The following is a 27,612-nucleotide window of genomic DNA, read 5'->3' as shown; positions in this document are numbered from 1 at the left end:
CGGCCCGCTACTGGGTGCAAAATAAAAATCTATGCTGTACTTGCCTAAAGAAACTGTAGAACAGTGCTGACTGAGACCAGCCACGAGCTACAGGCGGCTGTTTAAATTAAATAAATTAAAAATTCAGCTCCTCAGTCACCCTGGCTACATTTCCAGTGTCCACCAGCCACATGAGGCAGGCGGCCACTGTGCTGGACCGGGCAGGTCTAGAAGGACAGACAGAAACTAGTGACCCCATCACCTGCCCGAGCATGGCGGGGGGCCAGACAATGGCACAGATGCGTGGGAGACTCGCTGGTTCCTTCTCACCTTTACTGAATGTGTTTTATGGGAACGTCTTTGCCTCCTTAAAGAATACACATACATCCAGCATATGTACACACACGCACACACACAGAATTCCTACACACCGCGGGGCTACAGCAGCCCTCTCCCTGAGCCTCCGGACCTCCCTTCCTCCACTCCTGCTCAGGCCGCAGCCCAAGAGGAACGTGCTGAGGCGGTCTGCCCGCCCTCCGTTCCCACCGACACCCCTCTGCCCCCCAACACGCACACCACACACAGGAAGGCGAGTTAGGGGTTAGTGGCGCCCTGGGCAGGGCCAGGCGCATGCACAGGGGCCGGGGCGCTGGCCTCCGAGGCCCCCACCACACAGCACTCACTGCCGGTACCTGTTCTTCTTTCTGCGCAGCCGCGAGAACAGTTTAGTTTTCTTTCTGTGGGGACGGGCGGGACGTTGAGGCCTTTGTTTGGGGGAAATGCAGGTGTGGGCCCGGCCTTTTCCCTTCCCTCATCGGCAGCCCCTCTGCTCAGAGGAGGGCTAAGAGCAGAAGCCCTCCTAACTCCCGGAGGCCGGGAAGAGGGCCCAGTCCTGCCCACGGCCCCGGTTGTCCCGTCCTGGGGCCCCCGCTGGCCTCCGTGTCCTGCCAGGCACGCTGAGGTGGTGCCCACGGAACAAGCAAAAAGAGGACGCTGCCCTGAAGCAGGACCTGGCGGGCGGCAGGCGGCTCAGGCCGGGACAGCGCTGGCCACCCGCCCTGCCCGGGGTCCAGCCACAGGAGCTCTGGGGCCCAAGAAGGACCGGGGTCAGTGGGGGGCCCTGGGAGAGGTGGCAACCTGGCTGCCCGCTTTGCTGCAAAGGGGGCTCACGAGCCTCCAAGGCCCTTCCTCTCCCCTCAGACCAGCCCTTTCCCAAGGCGGCCTGGCCCCCGCTGCCTGCACTGCCCGGGTGGGCGGCGCCCTCCACCCCCCTCACCCATCCTGGACGCGCCACCATGACCTCCAGGCCAGGCGGTGACCTGGGAAACACGTTTTGGCCTTTATTGCCCCCAGGGCACCCTGTGGGCCGCCCCCTCCCTCACACATACTGTGTTTGCAGGGGACAAGAGGGACAGTGACGTTCGCTGAATACTGACTGCCTTCCTCCTCCTAGGGGACACCCTAATTACCCCAAGAACCAGATGCAATCACCCGCCTTGTAGCCGAGGAGGGCGAGGTGCATCGCTGCTCTCCACACTGTGCTGCGAGGCAGGGCAGCTCACGGACGGAAAGGAAGGGGAATCTCAGACTTGCCGTGGTTTCCCACGGGCCACGGCCGAGGCCCAGGCGTTTCCCCTCCTCCCTGGAGCTCTCCCCCCAGGAAGCAGGGCTCCCCTCTGGGCAGAGGGCAGGAACAAGGGCACCCCCCCTCCTCGCCATCCGGGGCCTCGGATAAGGTTGGGACCAGGCCCCCGCTCTACGAGAAGGCTCCCTTCCCATTGGGCTGAATCATTTAGTCCCCGGGCCCACCTGCAAAGCTGCACAGATAGGGAAGCCAGGCCCAGGCAGGGGAGCTGCAGGCTGCCCGGGCAGCTCCTTCCCAGAGGGGACACGGGGTGGAGGAGGAGGGGGGCCCTCACCTGCTCCCCTGAGCACAGGGAGGCCCAGCCAGAAAGGACCTCAGCAAACAGCCCAGCCCCAGACCTCACCTCCCTGAGCCCCCAGCGGCCCTCGGCAGGGGAGGGGGGGGCATCACACACCTGGGCTGGGCCTTGATCGTGAAGGTGTTGCTCCCGTGCTGCTTCTCCAGGCTGACCAGCACATCGTTGAGGTTCTGGTTGAGCTGCAGGAGGGACAGCAAGCCGGTTGGCTGGGGGCCACCAAACAGCCCCCCTCTCCCTAACAACATCCCTGATTCTCTTCCTCCCCACCAGCCCCTCCCCTGTGCCCGTGCCCCAACCAGGAGCAAGCTCTTCTCTTCCCATCACTGGGCGCAGGGAACCAGCACACCTGTCCCAGAAAACCCACAGGAAAAAAGGAGGAGGCAGTGGGCTGCCCTGAGAACAGCTACTGTTTCTGGGACCACCTTTTTCTTCTTCCTACTTACGGGGCGTTTCTTAAAATGCCCCTAGAGCTTGTACTGTTTTTAATTTTTTTCAATTGTTTTGGCAAATTAACTGTTGATCCTAATTGCTGAAGTCACTTGCCAAGATGCTTTCAGGCCACGTTACAACTGCCAGAGGTTTCACCAAAAGCCCGGGCAAGACGAGGGGCTTACCCCATGCACCTCGTGATTCTCTTTACTGAGTATACTTCCCTCTGCTTTAGCCACTAGGAAGCCCAGAACTGAATTTTCCTCCCACCTTACATAAATGTTTTCTTCCCAAAACACCTCTCTCTGTCTTTTTAAATTTTTTTACAAGTTGTCTCAAATCTTTGAAGGGAAGAAGAAAAAGTAGGAAGGAAAGGGAAGGCCTACCAGGCAAGAAACCATACTGAGGGTGGTCACTCAGGACAGGCCCCAAGCTGGCAAAAGCCCTCCTCCTGCCCTGGGCCTGGAATGCCCCACAATCACTTCATTCCTCTGGGCCCAGGAGACAAAGTCAGGTCCACCCAGGGCACAGGGAGGGAGGGAGCTGCCAACGCCACGTTTCTCCAACGCAGCTTTGCAGCTTAACTGCCAGTTCAATCAGGATGAAGACAACACAACATAAGAATTTAAGCTAATCAGACCCAGATTAGCTTGCGCCGGATTCTGTAGGTAGAGCAAACTTAAAACATTTTTTTAATTGGGAAAATTTTAGTAATTTATTTCTTATCTGCCTACAAATTAGGAAACTGCCACCATTTTCTGACACTGAGCTCCCTGGGCCAAGGCTGCCTGAGAGCACGTTTCCAGTTTGAGGGTGGTGGGCTCCACCCAGGCAAGGAGAATAGAACTGGGAGCTGGGAGGGGGCCGGGGCTGGACCCCTGGGGCCCACTCGCAGCCTCCCCAGAGCACCCAGCAGCTCCCACTGGGCCCTGACACTCTGTTCCTTGAGGACTGGGCCCTGACACTGTTTCTCAGGGGCCCAGAGGGTCCCCCTGTGGTCACCAGCATGTGTCCAACCCCAGCAGGGAAGAGGAAGCTCGGCCCACCCATGCCTCTGACCCTGGCCCTTGGCAGGTGGAGCACAGCCCAGGGGCACTACCTTACTCATCTCCTTGTGGAAGTTCTCCTCCAGGCCTGCGATGCTCTGAAATGTGTTGACATAGAAACCCACACGGCTGCAGGGGGGAGGGAAGAAGGGCCAGGTGAACTGCAGACCAGGGCGGGCAGCCCAGGAGAGCCACACGGGCTGCTTCGCCTCCACCCTCACCGGACCCAGCCCTGGGAGGGCACGGAGCAGGGCACGCAGAATGGCCATGCCGCCTCAGGAGGGGAGGGCGGCCGAGGCTCGGCCCGCCACCCCCCGCCCCTCACCTGTTCCACAGGGACGGCAGCTCCTCCTGCAGATCCACATTCATCTCCTCAAACACCTTCTGGGCTTTGACGAGCTCCTCCTCGGCCTGGAGGGCGAGACGGGTCATTCCCCTCCGCCAGGCCTCCGTCCCAGCCCACCCAGGCTAGGCCACGCCCATTCCCAAGACCCGCCCCCCCCGCCCCAGTGCACGGGGACCAGGGCTCGGGCAAGATGGAGGTTGAAGTGGATGTGGACGCCCGGGCAGACCTCCCCATGCAGCCCTTCGGGCCCCTACAGCCAGGCCCGTCGGGGGCATTCCGGGCAGAGCAGCCACGGCCAAAGGGAGAATCCGCCCCGCCCCCCCACATCTGGCCCAGATGCGCCAAGATGGAGGTGAGGGGAGCACAGCAAGAAAGCATGAGACAAGGGACAAAGGGGGCTGGGGCACAGGAAGGGCAGAGGCCCCAGACCCAGCCAGGTGGGACCCTGCTCACTTCCAGGGGAGCCTCTCTCAGGCGAGGAGTCCGCATGCCGCCAGCTCTCGTGCCGGCCCCTCTGACTCTTCCTTCCCTCCTCTCCCAGGTCTGGTCCCTACTCAGCCTCAACCACCAGCCTGACTTGGCCTCCCTGGGAGAGTCTTTCCTACCCTCTCCCGACCCCTCTCTCCTCTGTAACCCTTCCCCACCAGACTGAGGCCAGAGGCAGCAGATCGGGCACATCCACGAGAGGCAGGGGAGGAGGGAGCCGGGCTGCTGGGCAGGGGACCGGGCGCCGGCCGGGCGCCCTCCAGGCCTGCCCACACCCACCAGGCGGTGGCGCTAAGACCCCATCATAGAGCCCAAGAAAGGAGCTTGGCGAGGGCTGAGACGAGGGTAGGGGTGAATCACAGACCCCGGCCCCAGAAAGGGCTCGGCTAACACATTCCGAAGGACGCTGCAGGAAACAGTGACTCAGAGGGGGTGACTTGGATTCAGGCTCTGAGTCACAGCCCAGGAACGAACGTGGAGGCCCCGCCCAGGAGAAAACTCTCCTCCGGCAGCCTCACGTTCGCAGGCCAACTGGCCGGAACCGCCAGCTGCCACAGAGCACACCCAAGCTGCCCCATCCAACCTGAGCCCCCCCAGCTGTCCCATCCAGCTTCAGGCACCAGCATCAGCCCGAGTCAGGGCCTACCCGCCGCTGTGCCGGGGCCGAGCCGTGGTGAATGTGGGGGTGGGGTTTGGAGGGAAAAAGGGCCACCATGCCCCTGACTACATGGCCTTCAGGTTGCTGGAACTTGCTAGAGTGAGCAAGGGCTCCTCGCCTCACTTTTTAAAATCTCATTTAAAAATTAAAGGGAGTCCACAGAATACTAATAAAAACAAATATTATCAAAAAAAAATTAAAGGGCGAATAGGAAATAAAAGAAACGTCTCTAAGCATGCATGCCTCAGGCCACTCCTGGAATGGGTCAGATCTGCGGTGCCCTCCAGGCCTTGGGCCGCATCATCCCTGCTTTAGTCCTCTGAGAATCCCAGTGCCTGATGGGGGGCCACTACCCACACTTCCAGCCTCCAGCACCTCGCACTGTCACGTGGGCCTCCCACCCAAGTACCCACAGGCCAGCTCAAGTCCCACATCCTCCAGGACCACCTTGACCGCCCCGGCTCCTACAGCCACAGAGACCACCACTCCGGTCCCCACGATGCTCGTCCTAACTCCCCAAATGGACAAGCGTAGCCAAGACGGTGGCGGACAGCACAGCAGCTCATAGCTGTGCACCAAGCGCTGTTCACACACCCAGCAATGCTGGAAAGGACAAGGTGGCTCCGTTTCAGAGTTCCTAGAAGTCAGGGCCTGTGTCTTTTATTCCCTTTGAGTCACATTCCTCATATCCTGGCTCTTTCAGAAACACTAGGGGTGGCAGGAGGTGGGGGGAGACCCTGCAGCCCTGGCGGCTCCACTACACGCCGCTGGCGGACATGGAGAGCAGTGGGAAAGCTCGCCATGCAGCAGGGCCCCGGGGCCCTGCAGGCAGGTTTGGGGAGGCCCCAGCACACATGGGGAGCAGCTCGGAAGCAGCCCAGGGGACATCCGGAGCTGGCCGGCTCAGGAGAGCACAGCCTCAGGAGGTGGCACTGTCTCCCCAACGTCAAGTTAGCCAGCAGGGCAGCCCCGGGACCCCAAGTGCCCCAGCTCACTGCCAGCCAAAGGCCTGAAGGCTCCCCAGCCTCCAGCCAGGAGTGAGGCAGGGTGGGGCAGAAGGAGGAGAAGCTCAAATGAAAAGGATCCAAATGGGAATGTCAATTTGGCCGAAAGGCGAAACATCTGCAATCCAACATGCAAAGATGAGATCCCAGTGCCTTGGCCTGCCCCGGCCATCCTCCAGGACCGATCCTCCAGGGCGGGGGCTTGGGGGCCCTCCAGCAGGATCCCCAACCACACCCATCCCGGGAGCCCCAAAGCGGCCACGGCCACCACCCCAAGCCCCACAGTCTCCCAGGGGCTTCTCCCACAGAACAAAAATGTTCACCTGGCAACTGTGCCAAACCCGTCTCAGGGAAAATTATGCAGAAATCCTGGCTCTGGGTGAGTGGCCCCATTCCCCCTCCAGCCAGAAGTCCTGAACTCTACAGGCAGGACAGGCCACTCCAGCCCCTCGGCCCTCCTCCACCTCCTGCAGCAGGGGAGGACACGGGCCTGTCCAAGATTCCCCCGGCCATTTACCGCAGACCCTGGAGAGGTAAGGCTGTCAACAGCTCAGTGCCTCCAAAGTCGGCCCACAGCTTTGGCCTAAAAGACATCGGGCAACAGGTAGCCACGAGCCCACGCGGAGCCCAGAGTTCTCCATATCACAGGCATTCAATACGTGTGGGCTGAAGGTGAGGAAATCAGAAGGTGGCCCAGATAAAAGGGGGCAGCTGCCCAGAGCGAAACCCCACCTCCTGGGTGGGGCCTCTGTCACCTGCCCCCACCCCAGGACCACGAAGGGGTGCTACAGCCTGGTCAGTTTCACCGGACTGAGAACCACGAGGCCACCTCTCCCAGGACACTGCATCGTGGTCCTCGCCACACTGTGTTCACCCAGGGCCCGGCCCATTCCGAGGTATTGCCAGGATAGTAGTCATCACTCATGACTTTCGTACAAAGAGCCTCCTCCAGGAAGCCCTCAGGGACCACTGTGACGCGGACTGTTTGCCCTCCATGAAATTCCCAAAGAGCCAATCCTCTCGGCCCCAGGTCTCAGCATCCCAGCCAGACTGAAGAGCCTTCCCGGCGTCCCCTCCAGGGGCACCATGGGGCCTACAGGTCCACTTACAAGGGTCACCATGACTCTGGCCAGCTGTGGCAGGACCACCCACATGGAGCCCCGGGCCAGGGAGCCAGGATAATGACCCAGGGCTTGAGTCGGGTGAGCCCCAACTCAGACACTAAGCGGCTCTGAGACCCTGGGCAGGAGATTCTGCCTCTCTGGGCAGGTTGGTCTCCTCTGTACATTCAGGGCAACCTCACAGTTCTTATGAAGCTTGAAGGACAATGCATTAACGACACCACATCCCTCCCCGCAAGAGCCCTCACAGAGGACAAAGGTTCCGAGGTTTTCCTGGGCTCCTGGAGGCTAGGATTTCAGAGTCGGTCCCAGGACGACCAGAGCCCCGGGCACCACGCAAACAGAGGTGGGCCCATCCCAGGTCAAGCAGAGCCCCCAGCCTCTATCCGCTTCCTGCATTGGACCTCAGATCTCAGAAGCAGGAGCTCTCGCAGCAGAGACATAATGAAAACAGCCCTGCCTCCCAACCCGGGAGGAGCCCGCCCCCGCCCCCGCCCCTCCCCCCCCCCAGGGCGTCTGGGCAGATGGGCGCCCAGCACCACCCAGCACCAAGGACAGGACGACAAACCAGAAGGCGCCAGCACGTGCAAGGTTAGAAGCCAGTGTCACCTGATTTCGGAGCAGGTTAGTTTGAGCTACGAGATGAGCCTGCAGTTTGCCTTGGCACCACTGGGGGGCGGCTTTCTCAAGCAGCGAGACAGGCTGGGGGGGGAGGGGAGGTCAAGGTCAAGGCCAAGGAGCGTAGAGAAACAGGAGGGAGGTCGGGAGAAAGAAACAGAGACACAGACATTAAACACCACGTCCAAACAGTCTCCAGTGCAGTGACAGACACCTGCCACCCTCCAGAGGGCCGGCCCCCCAGAGCAGGTAAAGGCCCCGAGGCTGAGAATTAAGGGGTGCCCCGAGCGGGGCGGAGAAGGGGGTGAACTCCAACTGCAAAGCAAAATGTGAGAATCGTTAGCAGGGGCAGAGGGGCTCAGCAAGCACAGTCCTGCCCGGGCTGGGCGGGGGGCTCCGCCCGCAGACCCTCACCTGGAGAGTGTGTGTGCAACCTCCGCCCCACCCCCGCCCGGCTTGTTCCAGCTGTGGCAGGGTCGCTTGGGATCCGGTGAAGGAATTCCAGCCAGAGCGCGCCAGGCCGGGAGGGGCCGGGCCAGTGAAACCCAAGCCAGGCCTGTTCTCATCTTGGAAAGCAGCCTCAGAGCAGGCGGAGGGGCCAGGGGACAGGGCGGCACTACAGGAGGGGCCAGGCGGGGGGCCTCGCCCAGGGGCCCACAGGAGCCTCTCACTCAGGCCCTGGGCCCAGCGCCGTCCCCACCCCAGCTCTTCGGCCAGACCTACCGGGACTAGTCCCCAGCCATGAAGCCATCTGGCAAGGGGGTTGAGGATGCCCGCGGGCCAGGGCGCAGTGACAAACAAGCCCGCCAAGGGTGCGGTGAACGCAGCACAGGAAGAAGGCTCCCCGGGGGAGGGCTTGGGACCCCTGCGGCCCTGCTGCCTGCCACTCCCTGAAGACTCCCCGGCAGCACCCAACACCCCCAGCCTTACCTTAGCAATTTTGGCTTCATCCTTCTTCTTGGCGGTTTGGAGGGACTCGTAATGGTGCCGGGCACTGTCGTAGTCAACCAGCTTCCGCCCACGCTTGGCGATGCGTGACTGGGGGACAGAAGGAGGAGGGCGCTGAACAGGGCCTGGCGCCCACGCTGAGATGCTGACCCGGGGAAACTGGGTCACGGGCACGGTGACCTAGATGCACCCGGAGGTCTCAGGGCAGCCGACTCCAGGCTCAAGTCCGTCTAAGACGTGCCTGCGACTGTCTCTCGGACATTCCTGGTGGCAAAGAGCTCACCCTTCGAGGCAGTCCGTGCCCTCTGCGGTCCTTTCTTCTATGGAGGTCCTCGCAACAGTGAACCATTTTTGTCAGTTCCTGCCAGCCGCGTCCGACGAGCCCCCTCCCTTGGCCCTCAGCTCCTTAAAGAGGCCTCCTGGGCCTCGGGCTTCTCTCCGCCCGGGCCACCACCACCTGCCTCCCTCCTACTCTCCCCGTAAGGCACCTGCGGGAGCCTGAGGCATCTGCACTGGGTGGCCGAGGTGGCCAGCGTGGACCGGGACCCCCGCACCCACCCACCCAGGGGATCGGGTCCAGTACTACGGTCACCACCTGAGCTCCAGACAACTCTGCCTGCATGTCCGGAGCACCTGGGGTCCCAGTCACCTCGGCGGCGATCCTGGCACACCGACGGGTCCTCACTCACCCGGGCCCAGCAAAGGCAGCTGGCTTTTTGAACACGCGGAGTCGCACAAACACACCCAGGTGAGAGGCGACACGCACAACTATACACCTTCCCTTCCAAGCACACAGAGCCTAACACGGGGCACACATACCCAGGCCTTCCAGCCCCCTAATACACCTCGTCAACCCTACAGGCACTCCACAGGGACACGGCCACACACTTACATGCCCCATGAGGTCTCTTTCCATAGTCTGGAGACCCAAAGGGACAGGGCTTCCAGCTCAGAAAGGCCCAGGTCTGGGGGCTGGCAGGCTGGTCTCAGAGGGAGCAGCCCTGGAGGACAACGTGCCAGGCGAGTGGGGGAGGCCTGCCTTCAGGCCGGGGCTGCCCTCTCTCCCTCTCCAGCTCCCCGACACAGGCTGCCAGGCCGCAGCAGGGTGGACAGACCAAGCGCCTCTCACCTTGATGTCAGGGAACTGGCCCAGGTACGTGTCCATGGTCAGCAGCGCCTGGTCCACCAGCTTCTGGTGGTAATCCACCCAGAGCAGGTCATTGTTCTGCGGGAGACGAGAACACAGCAGTGCGCACCAGGGGAGCCGGCCCACAGCCGGTCCGGCTCTCACCTCCCAGGGACCCGGGGGCCAGCTCTGCCCCATCGCTTCACGGCTGGGCGGCTCCTCAGAACCTCAGTCCCCTTATCTATGAAATGGGGTCACACCTCCTGCCTTTTCAAAACGTGACCCTGAGGATCAGATAGGCCCAGGGCTGGTGGGGCCAGGGAGGGAGGCTTCCCGAGCCGGGAGACACAGCGCAGAGAGGAGAGGTGCCTCAGGACCGCATCAGGAAACCCATCTCAGTGCGAGGGCTGTCAGAGAGGGAGGTGGACTTGTCCAAGAGCACACAGCACGTGAGGGCCAGAACGGCTGGTCCCAGAGGGCGCCGCAGGGTGCGACGGGCGGCCAGCTGAGGTCAGAAGGGCCCTTGGGGAAGGGCCCAGGCCACCGGTCCCATACTCACCTCAGCGATCTTGTTCGCTTCATCCCTGCCAGGCCAGTCAGGCTCGTACACCTCCTGCAGACACTCGTTCAGCTTCTTGGAGGCCTCGTGCATGGCTGTGGGGCAGAAGGGCCATGCTGCAGCTAGGGCCATGGGGACCCCTGATTGGGGGTGGTGGTGGGGGTTACCCTTGCCCCACCCCTGAAGTCCCAGGAGGTAGGTGGACATCCCTGACAGCCCTGCTGCCCCTTCCCAGCTCTGCGCCCATCAGCTCCACGTGGGGAGGGCCCCCTCTCTGCGTCCCAGGAAGCCCGCCCATCCAGGCCAGGTCTGCCCCTTACCTTTGACCGAGGCCAGGTAGGTCCGGAGATCCTTCTGCAGCCGGGTGCCCTCGGTCTGCAAAGAGGCAGACGAGAAGAAGGTGAGGGCCTGGGGCACAGCCCACACCTGCCCTCTGCCTCCTGCACCTCACGGACACCTGCCACGGATGGGCTGTCCACGGCAAGGCACTGGGGGCCTACAGGATACCGCGCCGGGGCACGGCAGCTGTCTCCTCTCTGGCCACTGACACACTGAGCTCCCTCTCGGGAGCCTGTGCCCGAAGGAACATTCACCCAAGGGTGTCAGCACCTTCTCTCTCAGACAGTATTCTCAGCCCTGTAAGGAAGGCAAGAAGACGGAGACCCCTCCACCCTGGACGAGACACTGGAGCACGGCCGAAGGACACACACACGCACAGCCCAGGTGTAGGATGGGACCAGCGTGTGGCAGGCCTGCCGTCGGGTAACCATGAACCAGGCGACCAACAAGCCCAGGAACACGGCCGGGGGTACAGGAGCCACCCAGCACCTTGTCCTGAAAGCTTAGGTGGTTGGTACCTGAGGCCAGCCGACTCCCACTGCATCCCACCAGGGTCAGGAGGGTTCTGATGGGGAGAGGAGAGGTCCGGAAGGGGAGGCCTTTGGAAGGAGCGCAGAGAAGTATGGGGGTCATGTCCAGGCCTCTCGGGACACTGGCCCAGCTGAGAGGGAAGATGCAGGAGGAAAGGGTGATGAGGGAGAATGGGCCAGGGAGTGAAGCACCCTGAGCTGGGAGGGCAGCTTCCGGGGCTTCCTGGAACAGCAGGCAGGGCCAGCAGAGAGGGTGGAACCACAGGCACAGCCTCAACTCCCTCTGGCCATCAGCACCGCAGAAGGCAGGAGCAGGACAGCTGAGCTCCAGGTGCGAGGAGGGGCGAGCAGGCTGAGGCCAGCGGGGAAAGTCTGAGACCACCGCCAGGGAGATGCTGCAGTTTTCAGAAGCCGCGTGGAAAGTGGCAGAAAGCACACAGAGGCTTTGGGGCCGTGAAGACCCAGCTCTGTCCCTTACTAGACACGTAGCCTCTCTGAGCCTCGGTCTCCTTGCCTGCCAACTGGGTCGAACGACCCCAGCCTGGGAGACCACAGGCACATGTGCGTGGAGTGCCTGCAGGGGCGCCTGGCACATCACAGGCCTTCAGGGAAATGGCTTAAGTGAGCTGGGCCGGGCCCGAGGTCGTGAAGGCCAGCCTCAGGAAGTGGGCTGTACACTGAGAACAATGATGGGGGACCTAGGGGGACACAGGAGACCGGGGCCTCTGGAGGGCCGTGACGGCAGACCTCCTGGGCTCTCCCTACCCTGACACCAGCCTACGCCTCAGTGACACCTTGTTTTGAAGTCCCTCCCCCTGGTGGAGGGTTAGATAGATGACAGCATCGAGCCACAGTCCCAGGAGACCTGAGTCCCTACAGAGCTCCACCCGGCCAGCCTGGAGCTCCCGCAGGAGACGGAAGGTGGTGGTCCACCCCTGCAGGTCAAGGCTCCAGCCGAGGGCATGCAGGGACCCAGCCCCCCTGCACAGGCTCACCCCCAGCACCCTCAAACCTCTCCTATCCCCCTGCAAACAGGCCCCCCCTCTTTACAGCCAGAGCCCTTTCCTCCTGCCCTGGTGTCCTCAGAGCTCCGGGCAGCAGCTCCTCACTGGGGCCGGCACTTTCCACACACCAGCTCTCAACACCACGGTTTCCACCTAATGAAGGGGAAACTGAGAGGTTGCATGACTTGCCCAGGGTCACACAGGCACTGGGAGAGCCGGCGAGAACCCCCAATACCTGCCCACTCAGGCCCCAGTCTGCCGAACGGGTCACGAAGGGGCCGGAACAGGCAGCTGCCTATTCGTTATGACGACAGCAGAGACACTGTGCAAGGAGGGTTTCAGCACATCGCATTTCAAAGAAGGAAACCCTGGCCACGTATCATTCTTAGGAACATCCAAGTTTGAGGTGTGTGCTGATTAAAGTACGAAACAAAAGGCCAATCCACAAGCATTCAGACCTCTCTGGAGTTCCCTCAGGGATCGCATGTGGACCCCATGGGACGGGGGAACGAGGAAGGGTCCACCCCACTCCTGATGCAGCCTTGATGCACCCGCCCCCAGTCTTCACAACTCAGTGCTGTGGTGGTAGAGATGAAGACTCGAGTATGTTTGTGATGTGATGTTATTGTGTTCATCTGATGTCACAGAACCTTCCAGACCCAGCTTAGCCTCCATCCCAGAGGCCTCCCCTCCCCAGAGTCCCCCAGCGTCTGTCTCCAATGCACCCTGAGAAAGGGGTCGCCCGTGGTGGGGGGGGGGGGGGTTGCCACGCTTGCCCAGGCTTCAGGCCGTACCAGGGCCCCTTGTGCTTCCCAAACAAGGCCACGCTGTGAGCAGGCACGCTGGGTACAGATGTGCAAGGCCCGCCCTGTGCCAACTGCAGCTGGGCCCAGGGTCGACGCCCCCCGCCCCGGGGCCCCCAGCCAGCTGTCTCCTCAGGCGGGCGCCCAAGCCACCTCCCCTCCACGCTGGCTCTGACAAACAACTCGGCGGAGGCTCCTGGGCGCTAACAAACGCCCTGCAGAGCAGCTGGGGAAGGATAAAGTCCTGGAGCCCCTGCCCCTCAGCCTGCTCTCCTGGCTCCGCACTTGGGAGTCTCGGAAGGGCACCACAGCCTGGGACCGACGGCAGGGGCGGCTCCATGGGGCGGCCAGCAGGCAGCCCATGTCCCCCGAACCTCCCTCCAGAGGCTCTCCCTGCCTCCCTGACGTCAGCCCCCATCTTCCCAGGGAATCCAGGGGGCAGGGAAGTCCTCCCCCGCACGGACCTCTCTGGCTCCAGCTGACTCTTGCCCCTCTGCAATCAATGCCACAGGAGCTTCAAACGACAGATAGCCAGCAATGCCCCCTTGGAGCAGAGGCCTGGGTGGATCCTGGGGGATGAGAAGGAATCAGACCCGCCCCACCTCAGTGACAGATACACAGCAATGATGAGCCCTGGGGTGCAAGGTCCAGGTGGCTCCTAGGATAAAGAGCTTGGGCCACCTGGAGGACCCAGGATGGCTTCCGGGAGGGCCTGAGCTGGGTTTGAAGCACTCAGGTGGGCGGGAGTGTGAGTGGGCCCTCCAGGGTTTCACAGTGCAGGGACGGGACGCAGGGGCAGGGATGTCGCAACTAACACCGAGCAGGCCCAGAGGAGCTATGTAAACTGGGTCCCTGTGAGAGCAGGTGACAGCAAGGTGACCGACACCCTCTCCTAGGGCCCACCCCCATAGGAAGGGGTGGGAGATTCACTTCCTTGAAGCCCAAACTCCCTGCCATCCTGAACTCAGCTAGGGCTGGCCCACCAGGCCTGGTGTTCCCAGGTGAAAAGCAGGGTTCCCTGTGCTCAAGCTTCACCTGGCCTTTCCCAAGCCGCCCGCCCCCGCCCCCCGCCAAGCCCTGCAGCTCCCCTGAGAATAGTGACCCTCACACCTTTGTAAATCCTGAACCCCACCCCCAGGTCCTAGTCATCTCCACACACCCATCAAATCCAGAACTGCCCAGCTGCCCTAACTCCTACGGGAGGGTTACCCCAAGCCTCAAACGAGACCTTCAATTTGCCCGCCCTGCTTCCACCCTTGGCCCCTGAGAAGGCGACCACCCCACCCAGCCTGAGGGCAGAGCACCAGCTCAAATGACCGCCCATGTCCACAGCCAGGGAGCCACCAGCACTGGCTATCTTTAGCCCTGGCCTCACTCCCCAGCCCCTCTGGGCAAAGATCAGTGCGTGACTCCTTGCCCAGAGCCAGCGACCCAGAGGGAACCTCAGGGTTCTTGTCCAAACCTCTATTTTGCAAGTGAGAAACGTGAGGCCCAAGGGGCAAGGGCTCACACAGAGCCACACAGCCAGCAGACGTCTCTGTTCTGGGCCTTGAAACGTTCCTGGCCTGGGGGACAAGCAGCCATGGGGGCTCCCAGCCCTTTCTGGGGAACCCCTCAGTTCAGCTTCTCTGGCAGGTGAGGGTAGACTTGGTCCTGGGCCCTTTCCCAGCTGGTACCCCGGCCCTCTCCCAGCAGCCTCCCCGGCCCTCTCCCAGCTGCTCCCCTGCCCTCTCCCAGCATGCACCCCTGCCCTCTCCCAGCTGTTCCCCTGCCCTCTCCCAACATGCTCCCGGCCCTCTCCCAGCATGCACCCCTACCCTCTTTCAGCTGCTCCCCTGCCCTCTCCCAGCATGCACCCCTGCCCTCTCCCAGCAGGCTCCCCGACCCTCTCCCAGCTCCTCCCCTGCCCTCTCCCAGCATGCACCCCTGCCCTCTCCCAGCATGCTCTTCGGCCCTCTCCCAGCTGCTCCCAGCCCTTGGCCAGCGGGCTGTCAAGAGTTTTCCAGAGGAGGCCCCTTCCGCCAGAGGTTCCATTCCAGCCGCAGAGGCTGTGGTGGGTACCTTCCGTGCTTTCTGAGGCGTCAGGTGTGGACAAGCAGGAAGAGGCCTGGGCCCTCCCAGCCCCTGTCTAGGCCCACCTGGCCCCTTTCCTAGCAGAGCTGAGACCCTGACCTCACTCCCCACAGCCATGCCCATTCCTGTGGCCTCCTCTGGCCCCCATCCCCCTCTGTCACTCACTGGGGCTGGTCTGCAGAAGCCACAGAGCCGTGGCCCAGCTCTCTCTCCCTGCCTCCTTGGCCCTGCCCAGTGAGGGGACACTTGCCAGGGTCATTTCATTCCCCTCTTCTACTACACTCAGACACAGCCACCAAAGTAGCTTATTCTAGACTTAGCAGACCTGAGCGGGGAAGGTCTCGGGTACAACCCAGTCTGGGTATTTAGAGCCCTTTGGTCAGGAAGTCCTCCCTTGGATCTAACCACTGCCCCCAGGCTGCCAACATAATTAAGGCCCTCCTGTCACCGGCCCCTGGCCTGTAAAAGGAATTGCTAAGGATGCCCTTCAAGTCCCTTGCAGTTTTTGGAATCAGACAAGTATGGGTCTGAATCCACTCCCAAAGCTGGATGGCCTTGGGCAAATCACCCAACTTCTCTGAGCCTCAACTGCTTCATCTGTAAAAGGGGCACAGCGACACCAGCTGCCTTACAGGGTTGTTACAGGCACCCACAAGCCATCTACAAATGGCCAGGCCTGGAGCTTGCCACTCAGCCAGGCACGGTCGACACTTTGATCGAGGTGCCCAAACCAAAGACAGTCTGCTCTGCTCCCGCCTTAAACCCTGCAGCTACCACTCTCCTCACAAGAAGCTTCTAGAGATCCCACTTGCCTTGACATTCAAGGTTTCCCAGAGCCTGGGCACAATCTAACGCCAGCTCCCACCCCAACCTGAAGTGTTACCAAGGACCTAAGGTATACCCCTGCCCCTCCTTCCTCTCCCCCACGGTCCACACCCAGGGCCGATGCTCCCTCTTCCAAGAAGTCTTCCGTGACCTCGCCAGCTCACACTGACGCTCTTCTCAAGTTCCCCTAGCCCACAAATTCAGCTCTTGACATTTTCCACCTGGCAGCCGCAGTTCCATTTTCACAAGCTCCCTGAGGCCAAGGGCCACCCACACTCACCAGCTGCTTGTTGAAATTCTGGACGCACTGTTCAAACTGCTCATCCTTTGTCTCATCCGCCTTCCCCAGTTTCTGGAGGACCTGCCGAGGCAGAGGGGGAAAGAAAGTGTGTTACTCTGAGAAGGGAAGTGGCCAAACCAAGAGGGCCCTGTCACCAATACTGCAGACCCCTCCCCACCCCAGCCAGGGTCGGGTCTGGGAGGCCCATGGCCAACATCACCCAGCCCAGGGCACCGGGACCATCAGAGGTCTTGTGGCTGCTGGGACCCCCAAGGGCAGGACTGAGACCCTCTTCATCCTCTACACAGGGCTCACCCATCAGTCAAGAGGAGGAACTTAGGACAGACTTGCTGTAGTAACCGAAACAGCAGTATGAGGGGTCGGGCGCCCCTCCTAGCTGAACTTACACTGCACCCCTGGGTGCTCCCCCCCAACCCTGGCAGCTGAACATGAGGGGGCCAGTAGGGGCAGCCCCACCTCCCCACATGACTCCTTTTCCTGGGCCCAAGGCTCATAAATACCAGACGGAGGGGCAGGGAAGTGACCGCCCCAGGACCAGGAGGGCAGGGAGGGTGGCTGGGCGTCAGGCTCTTGCGGTCCCTGGGAGTCAGCTCCCAATCTGACCAGAGTTTCAGTTATGACCCATTCTAGCCCATATCTAGACTCCCTCCCACCCCTGGCACTCACACTGGCACACGTGCATTCACACACACAGGCACACAAGTGCACACACACGTGGGCTCACGGCCACACACTCTACTCCCCAAATCCCAGAGGCAGACTCGCCCCTCTGTGAGTCACAGCTGTCCCTTCTCAGCTGTGTCAGCAGAGAGGGCATTGAGGACACAGATGGGGAGGTGGGTGGGTAAAGGCAGAGAGAGAGAGAGAGAGAGAGACCCAAGGCCGAGAGAGGGGGGAAAGATCTAGAAAAAGAGGGAGCCGGACCAGGAGCCTGAGAGGAAGCCCTGGCCCACCAGGTTCTCCCAGCTTCTGTCCCTCCAATCCCAGAGTTCTCTATGGGCAGAGAGAGAGAGCGACAATAAAGAAGCAAGGAAGGGTGAGGGCAATGGGAAGACAGCAGAGAAAAACATGAGATGGGGGTACAGGAAGAGGGAGGCAAAGACGCCCCTCCACAGGCCTGGGCAGGCAAGCAAAAAGGACAACACCGCGACGATGGTCGGCAGAGACGGCGGCCAAGACCCAACAAGAATAACAAGTAAGCAGGTGGTAGTGGGTGAGGGTGGCAGGTGGAGGAGACAAACAGGTGGGCCCCTGGCAGGGATGAGTACCAGATGGGGCTGGAATGTCAGGCCAGGGTCCTAGACCGAGGGATGCCCAGTCCCAGAACACAGCCTGGACCCTTCCCACCCCTGACTGACCCTAGGATGGCCTGTGCTGCCCCGCTCCCCCTCTCCCAGCTGCCCAGGAGCCAGGGCGAGGCCAGTCAGCTCTCAGACCCTCTCTCTCATCATGCAATGCATTCGGCCATCTCTTGCCAAACGCCCGCTCTGTGCCCAGCCCTGTTCATCTCTGCTGGGTCAGCAAATCATTCAGACGTGTGCCCAGTCCCAAGAGAGAGGGAGGTACATGAGTCTGCGGGAGCCCAGGTTGGAGATCCTATCCAGGTCGGGCAATCAAGGAAGACTTCCAGGGGGAAGGGGCAGCTCAGAAGGAGGGGAGAGCTTGCAGCAAAGGCGAGGAGGACCAGAAAGATGAGGTCCGTTACCAGGGAATTTCAAGTCGCTCGAGATGACTAAAGGTCGCAAAGGATGGAGAGGAAAGGCGAGAGTGGCGGGTGCGGGGGCAGCGGCGCACACTGGGGAGCAGCCCGCCAACAACTTTGTGCTACAGCAGTCAGGACACTCCATGGGTGAAGTGCAGCTGGACGCCAAGGGCCGACAAGGGACTGAGAGGAGACAAGCAAAACCACGCGCAGGAAAACAGGCACTTGGGAATTCCCCGGCAGTCCCGTGGTTAAGACTCTGCGCTTCCAATGCATGGCGGGAGCGCAGGTTCGATCCCTGGTCAGGGAACTAAGATCCCACATGCCGCACAGTGTGGCCAAGAAAAGATTTTTAAAAAGAAGAAGAAAGTAAAAGAAAGAAAACGGGCGCTTCCCTCAGTCCACAGGCTCCCCATTCCCCTGGCAGCCACATCCGGCTGGCCCCATGGGAACAGGGTGGAGCTGTGGGGATGCCCAGCCCACTCGACACTGAGCACAGGTAGGTGACTCAACCCATCAACGCCCACCCCACAGCCCCGCCACCTCCAGAGAAAGAAATGGACCACCAGGTGGGAAAGAACCTGCAGAAGTCAGCAGGGGCCACTGGAGCAAACCATCAGGCAGGAGAACTGGAAAGTGAGCCTGTCCACCCCCTGCCTCTCCTTCTCCCTGAGGAGATGCCCTCCATCAGTGGAGTCACCAGTGCCCGCCCGGCTATCAGGGCTCCTGAGAAGGCCAAGGCCCCGATGTACACACAGACATGTACACCTGGCCCCAGGCATCCAACACAGCTGTGGGTTTCCCCCAGCCAGCGGAAGCCACCAGAGAGAGCTTCAGGCCTCGAGAAAGAGGCCAGCCATGGTGAGACTACACCAGGTGGTGAGAAGAACCCTGAGAAAAGGGACTCTGACCACGTCTCTCAACCTCAAGTGCCTTGTCGGAAAATAAAAAGGACGTTAGCGGGCTTCCCTGGTGGCGCTGTTGTTAAGAATCCATCTGCCTATGCAGGGGCATGGGTTCGAGCCCTGGTCCGGGAAGATCCCACATGCCGCGGAGCAACTAAGCCCGTGTGCCACAACTACTGAGCCTGCGCTCTAGAGTCCGTGAGCCGCAACTACTAAGCCTGCGTGCCACAACTACTGAAGCCCGCGCACCTAGAGCCCGTGCTTCGCAACAAAAGAAGTCACCGCGATGAGAAGCCTGAGCACCTCAACGAAGAGTAGTCCCTGCTCGCCACAACTAGAGAAAGCCCATGCACAGCAACAAAGACCCAATGCAACCAAGTAATTAATTAATTTTTTTTTAATAAAGGACATTAGCGCCCACCTTAAGGCTCATGTCTGTAAAACATCTCTGTACCTGGCCCATAGTAGGTACCCAAGTACAGGTGATCCCCTAAAAGACTTTCAGAACAGCCTTCACACAGTTGATGGCTGGACCTGACACAAACCCACCCTCCCAGTCCAGACAGATGGCATCCCAAGATGTCAGACAGAAGGCATGCATGTGCACACAGCAGACTCCTATTCATCCTCCAAAACCTCGCTCAGGCGACACCTCCTCTGTGAAGCTGCCCCTGCCCTTTCCCTCCTCCACCCCACTCTGTACCACTTAGGGCCTGTACCAACTCTCCTCATTGCCTGAGTGTCTGCCTCTGGCCTTGCCCAAGCCTGCACAGCCTGAGAGCCAGGACAGTGTCCAGCCCTCTCTGTGTCCCCAGCTCCGTTACAGGGCCGGGCACAGGGTCGACACAAAACTCGTTCTCATCTGAGCTTTGAACTTTGAGATCAGAGTCTTGAACTTGAACAAAACAGTCCACTTCTCAGTTTCCTGTTATGCAAAATGAGAGGGTCGTGTATGGAAAGTCCTCAGCCTGACACGCAGAGAGCTCACCATGAAGGTGGCTGTTAGGATCAGGGTGAGCTCTGGCATTCACACGAATCTGAGGTCTGGTCTTGGGTAACGTGTGTTGGCTCCAGTGGGTCCCAGCCCTGCAGAGTCAGTGTGGAGGGCGGTGACCAGCACGGCTCCATGTGACCTCAGGCTAACTGCTTAACTCGCTACACCTCAGTGCCTGCCTCTGACATGGGAGTAACTGTACCCACGGCACCGTCGAGGCTCAGGGCATCGCCCAGTGAGTGTGTGCTGGCCTTGGCCTTGTTTATGGCTCACTGTACCCATCCCACTTTACAGACAAAGGGAGGAGGGCACACAGCCTGGGTCCTCGTCCTCAGGGGGAGCTCCCAGTGTGGCTACTGGGGGAAAAACAAGCTGGGCACCTCCTGCCCCAGGCCAGGGACCAGGACAAAATTTGTTGCAGTACAGCTCCACAGCACCGACGGCTACCTGTTTGCCACCCTCCATAGCTGGGCCTCCTGCCACGCCCCAGACACTGGGGAAGAGGCCTTTCTGACCAGCCTCTGGGGTGCCCAGACTGCACCCGATCACCCTGCCAGCTAAAAGCCGCTGGGCCATGCCCGATCTGTCCCCACCCCCACAGAGGCCCCAGGGTGGCTCTGTCCAGCCCTCACATACACAAGCTCACAGCCCTCTCCTCGCCGAGAGCGGAGCCCCAGACTCTCCTGTGTCACGCTAAGCACACGCTCATCATGCATGTCTCCCCTGTAATAAACAAAGGGGAGCCTTTTGGACGATGCGACAGATGACACCAAGGTCGCAGTTGCTCAGCCCAAGCCCAGCGGTCCAGGAAGGCTTATCGGTGCCACCCCGTCTGCTCTCACCACATCCTCAGTGCAGCTAGATAGCAGAGGGTATGGAGAGCCTCGGAAGGACCAGCCCCGGGCAGGGCAGAAAAAGGGGAGCTGGTGGCAGAACGAACCTCCCCGACAGCGTCCCTGGGTCAGCCTGTCCGGGCTGGGCCGTGACCCAGGGCCAGTGGCCCCTCCCTGGCTGGGGCAGGAGGCTCACAGGACACGGCTGAGTGCCTCTAAGTGCCAGGGCTCAGCGACAGCTTCCTGTGGCGGGGGTGCTGCAGGGGGAGGGGGGCGCCCCTTCCCCAGCCCCTCTCACGGCCCAGAGGCCTCGTCCGGGCCATCTCGCCAGGCCACCTCCTCTCCTCCTGGATGGCCAGTGGCCCCAGGGGACAGACCAGCTGTGCCACACACCCGGCCACCAAACCCAGAAGAACAGAAAGGGCACCCGGGGCCAGTCTCGTTCGAACTAGGGACCAATTATCGCTCACTGCCCACCGAGCACAGCACTTTACAGACACCACGGGCCCCCTCCTCACAGGGAAGTGTCCTTGGCTCCACGCGACAGATGGCAGGCAAATCAGGACACACAGCCTAGGGCCTCACAGTCAGGCGTGAGCACAGGGCTGCTCCCAAGCTCCAGACTGGAGGAGGGGCACCCAGCAGACCTGGCCCCCTCCAAGCCACCCCAGCCCAGCCAACACAGCGCAGGGGAGCAAGCGTGCAGGCACTCACCCCTCGGCTGACCCCAGGGGTCCCGCTTGGACCCCTCCCTCCTCCCAGAGCGTGGCCCGCCCCCTGCATGTGTGGGACACATGCCCACATCTGAACATGCAGCACAGGGCTGGCAAGAAAAGCCCAGCCCAGGGGCCCAGGACGGAAGCCCTGGTCCCCAGGCTCTGGACCAGGCTAGAAAAGCCCTTCTAGAGACCAGCAGAGATGGAGACCTCCTCCCGCCTCCCCCAGCACCTGGAGCCCTCACGCTCACACACACAGAGGAGCGTTCAGCTCCCCCGGGCACCCACCAACCAGCCGCTGAGACCCCAGCAGGCCTTCACCTTCCTCATCATCTCCTCCGGCACCTCCACGGCCACGGCCTCAGTTGAGGCTGGTCACGGAATGAGCTGCGCCCGGGCGGCTGGGCCTCACCACTGCACTTCCTCCTCCGAGCAGGGCCTGCGGTCAGGGGACCACAGCGACAGGATGCACGTCCTTGCAGCCTCACAGAGGCTCCCGGGCAGGCAGGGGCACACAGACAGACAGGCAGATGGGCAGGTGGAAGGCCAGGTTTTCCCAGGGGTCACACAGCAGGGACCCATTCGGATGGAGACACGCCAAGAGGCAAAAATGAAGAGGTGGCCATCAGAATTGGGCCAAAGGCCACCTGGTGGCTGGAGCTGCCCCCTCCCAGGATATTCTGCCCCAACTTTCCACAGCCTCAGGGTCTCTGGCTCATTCCCCGACACCCTGGGGTGAGCCCCTGACTCCTGCCCGACGGCTCCATCCTCTGTTCCAAACAGCGGGATGGGCTGGCTTCATGGTCCTCGAGCCCAGATGCTGCCCGGGCCCACCGGGCCCCCTGTGATGGACGCCTGTCCCCACACTCCTCCCAACCCTCTAGTAACCTAGGAGCCAGGTGGGCAGGGCCTCAGCAGAGCAAGGAGGGAGAGGGGAGAGGTAAGCCCCAGCCCACCAGGCACGGCCACATTGCATAGGCCCCCTCCTGACTTCTAGTTTGAAATATAACCCACATCAATGGCAAAACAAGTTGAAAGAAGAGTACAACAGACTGCTCTCTGCCCTTCCCCAAACTCACCAATTGTTACCACAGGCCACAATTTTTCTCTCTTTCTCTCTACTGAAACAGTTTAGTTCGTTTGTTTGTACGTCAGCCCAACCACTGGAAAGTAGGCTGCAAACATCATGACCCTGTACCCCGAGTCCTTCACCCCTAACGACGTCGGCACATTTACGTCGGCACATTTCCAAGAATAAGAATGTTCTCCTAAATCCCCGTGGTACCATGGCACCCCCCGATGTTTACTCTTTACTTATTACTATTACCCAATATACGTCCATATACAAACATGCCTAGTTGTCCCCCAAATCTCCCTTAGGTCTGGGTTATTTGTTTTTTGATCTGGGATCCAAACACAGTTCATAGTTCACACATTGCTTTTTTTTTTTTAATTGAAGTATTGTTGACTTTCAGTGTTGTGTTAATTTCTGCTGTAGAGCAAATTGATTCAGTTATACATACGTATACTTTTTCATATTCTTTTCCATTATGGTTTAACACAGGCTATCGAATATAGTTCCCTGTGCTATACAGTAGGAACTTGTTTATCCCTCCTTTATATAATAGTTTGCATCTGCTAATCCCAAACTCCGAATCCATCCCTCCCCCTCTCCACCCTGGCAACCACAAGTCTGTTCTCTATGTCTGTGAGTCTGTTTCTGTTTCGTAGATATGTTCATTTGTGTCATATTTAGATTCCACATGTAAGTGATATCTCTTTCTGACTTACTTCACTTAGTACACACTTTGCTTTTTCTTGTCATGTCTCCTGTCTCCTTTAGTCTAAAATATTCCCCCACATACCCATTCCCTGTACATATTTGTTTCTCTTTCAAGATATTGACATTTTTTTTATTGCAGTACAGTTGATTGACAATGTTGTGTTAGTTTCAGGTGTACAGCACAGTGATTCAGTTATACATATATATCTATTCTTTTTCAGATCATTTTCCCTTATAGGTTATTACAAAATACTGAGTATGGTTCCCTGGGCCACACATTTTTTAAGAGTACAAACCAGTCCCATGGAGCATGCCCTGCACTCCAGATTCATCTGCTCATTCCCTCATGATTAAGTCCAGGTTAAACATTGTTTTGGCAAGCATACTACAGAGGTAATGTGTCCTTCAACAGCATCACCTCAGGATGCCCCCTGCTTCCGGTGCTGAGCTTGACCACTTGGTCGGGCAGTGTTTGCCTGACCTCTGCCGTAGAGATGACTTGTCCCTAGATGATTGACTAGTCATCTGAAAGGCGATACATCGCCACTGTGTGACTGTCCACGGCCAATAACTTTTTACCCGATGTCTTTATGTCCATTTAATACTTTACTACTCAAAGTGGGGTCCACGGACCAGCGGCGTCGCAGCCCTCTGGGAGCCCGGCAGAAATACAGAATTTCAGGCTCCACCCCAGACCTGCTGGATTCGAGGACGCATTTTAACAAGTCCCCTAGGGCTCTGCGTGCATTAAAGTCTGAGAAGCTCTGTGCCTCTCATCTTTGCCTGAACCAACTGTTATCGCGGGCTTCTATCACCTCCTCTATATTACCTCGCATGCTATAAAGAAGTCCTTCCCCTGGTCTCGCCTTTATGGGGATATTGTTATGGACTCTTGCCTCCGTTTTGCATTCAATGTGCTATAGTCTATTACCATCATTATTCTTTTTCACGCTCAAACTCTCCTAAATTCTGCCAGTGGGAGCCTGTGGACACGCCTCCACTAGTCTTTGAGCACTTCCTTGCTTCCTGACACTACGAGATGCTCCAGGCTCAGCGGGTCCCTGCCCCGGCCCTAGAATCAGCCATTTCTCCAAGAAGCCCAGGGTCCCTTTAGGGGAGACGTGTGCTCACTGCTTCTGGGCGACCGGTTCCTAGGTCTTTCTTTTCATCTTTATGCCAGGCCTAGAGCTATGTATTCTCACCACCACTTTAGAGATGAGAAAAGGAAGGAATTTGGCCACAGGGCAAAGAAGGAGCAGAGCCAGGACCCCGTGGCTGAGCAAGTGTGGCCCAGATCTCGTCTGCTGTGGAAAGTGAGCTAGACTCAAGGCCCTGCAGCTGCCCACTGGGTCCGTCCCTGCCGAGGCCGAGGCCACACCACCCAGTGACTGAGCCCTGGGGGTGCAGAGGCGATGGGCTCCTCCGACAGTCGACCCTAGCCCAGGGATGCCCTGCTGGCCTGGCCGAACCCTTCTTGGCACTGTGCAGCCGTCTGGACCCCTTGGGCCTCTTCTTCCAGTGGGCCTTGGCACCCCCATTTCATGAATGAGAATGAGACAGCCTGGGACCTGGGACCCTTTGCTGCAACGCTTGCACCTGGACATACCTCTCCACGAGCAACAAAATATAAAGAAATTATATGGGACTAAAAGTAACTGCGTGCATGCACAGTTGGGGCAAAATTATGGACAAAAGATACAAAGAGACCAAAAAATCCAGCTGCCACTTTTGAAGAGCCCGACGCAAAAGCAGGGGGTCGGGAGAAAAGCAGGGTACTGCGCATGCCCCCTGCACACAGCACCACCAAGGGGGAGGGCAAAGCACCTCAGCCACCCCCCCGGCCAGACCCCTGGACACACCTCTACCCTCACCCCATATAAGGAACAAGCTCTCCCCCCTCAGGAAGCAAGCGAGCAAGGGAAGCTGTTGTGTGTTCTCGCTCCCACCAGCTGCAGCGGAGGGGGGTGGGGGGAGGGCCCGTAAAGCCTTGCCTGAATTTCTGGTCTGGCCCCTAGTCAGTTTCTATTGCTTGCGGAAGGCCAAGAACCCCGGTCTGTATCAAGGAGATTGTGGGCCGGCCAGGACTGGACCCAGGGCTCCTGACTCCTGGGTCCTTTTCCCTGGCTGCCGCTCCTGGGCTGCAGCCCCTGCCCCCGGCTGGCCGGTGACCACACCAAGGCTGCCTCTCCCGCCGAGGGCCCGTGAACTCACTCACGCAGACGCATCAGGCACCTCTGCCTCCAGAACCACAGTGCTCACGCCCAAGGCTGGCGATCTGCTGGCCAGTGTGACACGGCTACAGCCCCAGAGCGGCCGCTGCACCCTGGCGTTGGGTGGGCACCAGGCAGAGAGCGGCTAGAATGAGGGGTCTGGCCTCCCTGGCCCGGCTGTGACCGGCAGCGGTGGGGAGCGGCTCAGGCTCCTGCCTGGGAGCAGAGCCCAGGGCCCGGAAAGCCGGTCCAGAGCACAAGGCTTCCAGAACACATGGCAAGGGCCCTCCAACAGCACTCTTCAGCCCTCCCGCGGTGCCAGGCTGGCCGTACATCAGGCCCAGCCTGACGACTTCCCCAACAGGCGATGACTTTTTAAGAAAGATAAATGTTAAAACGCCGGCCTTGGGCAAGAGCCAGGAACAGCATTCCAACCCCAGCAGGCAAGAATGCCCCCCAACGCAGGCCCGTGTGCACACTCGCGTGTCCGCGTGCCGGTGCTCGCCCATGCGTCTGCACACAGCCCCACACACGCTCCCGGACACAGCTCCTGCCCCAGCCCTTCAGTCGTCTCCGGACACAGGAGGAAGGTGGCAGGAAACACACGGAGGCCACAGAGCCAGGCAAGAAGCAGAGTGGAGGCCAGGAGACGGTGTGGAAGAAGAATCCGGAATGCAGAAGGGAGCTGGGGAGAAAACCAGAGAAAGGGAAAGCAACAGTCTCTCAGGGGGGCAAGCCAGGCTCCAGGGCCGGCGGATCTCAGGAGAGGGCGTCCCAACTCCAGCTCCCTCTCCCCAGCCCGGCACACACGCAGGGCTGCCCCCAAGAGACAGCCCCCTTCCCTGGTTCCTCTGTGCCCGCATCTTTGCTCGGGCACCTCCGTCACCCCAGGCTGGCTGGAGGAGGTGACAGGAGAGGCTGCCACCCGCCTTCCTTTCAGGGGAAGTCTGTGAGCTCAGCTCACACCCGGGGGGGGTACCCCTCACCATCGGATGTCATCTCCCAGCCATGCACCCGCCCAGCCAAGCTCCCCATGGACTGCATCTGCCCCTCCTTCGAAGCTCCACAAAGATCATAGTGCAAGGCATGACCCCAGGGAGCCCTGGCCAAGGACCCAACTTGAGGGGGGCCCACCACCCCTGACACTGCCTTACAGGTGGGCTCATATCACCAGGACATCCCAAGGTGTGACTGTCGGTCCCATGTTACAGATGAAGAAACAGGCTCAGAGAGGTCACTCAGCTAATGAGTGGCAGAGCCAGGACCCCGAACCTGATGGATTTCAAAACCGAAACCCAACTTGTGATTCTTTTTTTTTTTTTCTTTTGGCCGCACCACTGGGCTTGCAGGGATCTTAGTTCCCCAACCAGTGATTGAACCCGGGCCCTCAGGGCAGTGAAAGCTCGGAGTCCTAACCACTGGACCGGAGTCCTAACCACTGGACCGCCAGGGAAATCCCTCAACTTGTGATCCATAAACAGGGATACAGAGCCGCCTGGGGGTAACAGGAAGCGTGTCTGTTTACTACAAAAGATTCCTGCTCCACCTTGCAGCGTTCCAAAGATTTGACTGGTAAAGAAACCACTTTTGGGACATAAGCGGCACAGATTGTGTATTCGAATGCAAAGTTTGCAAACATTTTTGCAATGAAATACAAAACTGAAAAACATTTCCAGGTTCCCCTCCCAAGCCTCCCTGAAGCGCCAGGGCCTCACCCCACTTGGTGACCTATTTTTCTTCCCAAGTCCTCATGTTCTGGAAGTCGCTATCCCCTGACACCAGTCCACAGAGACTCATGATCCTTTCCTGTGGGCCCTGGTAAGAACGGCTGACCGACTAAGGAAGCCAACGGGCCTTTCTTGGGAAACTGTCACTCTAAAATTATCTCCTTCCTCTTTTAGTGATTCTTCCTTTCCTTTAGAAAGACTGGCGAGAGTGAAAAGTGATGTTTGGTTTTCTTTTTTTACGTCCTTAACTGGTACACAAACACTTGGCCGCCATGTATGTCAGACCCACAACAGCGCCTTGAAATACGACAGTCTGGTCGAAACCAGTTTACTTACTCCCAGGTAAGGAGTTTCCAGATGATTCCAGCCAAGAAACCCTGCCCTCCTCTCCTCTCTCCCCTCCCCTCCCTGGAAGCCTGAAATTCCAGCCTGTTCAGCAGATAAGCCAGTGGCCAGAAGCCAGAGCAGGGCCACCCTGACCCCAGAGGGAGCTAGGGTGGGCTGCGGTGGGTGCAGGAGGCTGGAACAGCCCAGAACAGAGCACCGGGGAGCAGAGGCAGCAGGGGCCAAAGTTGGGATGGGGAAGGGGTTGGGGGGTGCTGGG

General features: G+C 59.8%; 1 protein-coding gene across 12 annotated transcripts in view; it reads right to left on the bottom strand.

Moving 5' to 3' along the window:
* BIN1 (bridging integrator 1) overlaps window positions 1-27,612 on the bottom strand; it is a 55,887-nt gene that overhangs the window by 11,170 nt on the left and 17,105 nt on the right. For 6 of the 12 annotated variants that reach the window (XM_079925103.1, XM_079925101.1, XM_079925105.1 and 3 more), the window contains exons 2-10: window positions 16,118-16,198; window positions 10,584-10,638; window positions 10,264-10,358; window positions 9,708-9,803; window positions 8,561-8,668; window positions 7,622-7,714; window positions 3,723-3,808; window positions 3,451-3,526; window positions 2,019-2,101 (exon numbers count right to left, since the gene is read on the bottom strand). In XM_079925103.1, the coding sequence (XP_079781229.1) occupies window positions 2,019-2,101; window positions 3,451-3,526; window positions 3,723-3,808; window positions 7,622-7,714; window positions 8,561-8,668; window positions 9,708-9,803; window positions 10,264-10,358; window positions 10,584-10,638; window positions 16,118-16,198 (773 nt within the window). The remainder of the gene's footprint in view (window positions 1-2,018; window positions 2,102-3,450; window positions 3,527-3,722; window positions 3,809-7,621; window positions 7,715-8,560; window positions 8,669-9,707; window positions 9,804-10,263; window positions 10,359-10,583; window positions 10,639-16,117; window positions 16,199-27,612) is intronic. The other 6 variants (XM_079925104.1, XM_079925106.1, XM_079925109.1 and 3 more) reach the window with 1 other exon arrangement.

This window comes from Stenella coeruleoalba (assembly GCF_951394435.1).
Source record: "Stenella coeruleoalba genome assembly, chromosome: 6".
Taxonomy (NCBI): Eukaryota; Metazoa; Chordata; class Mammalia; order Artiodactyla; family Delphinidae; genus Stenella; species Stenella coeruleoalba.
This window is presented reverse-complemented; position numbering and strand designations above follow the sequence as displayed.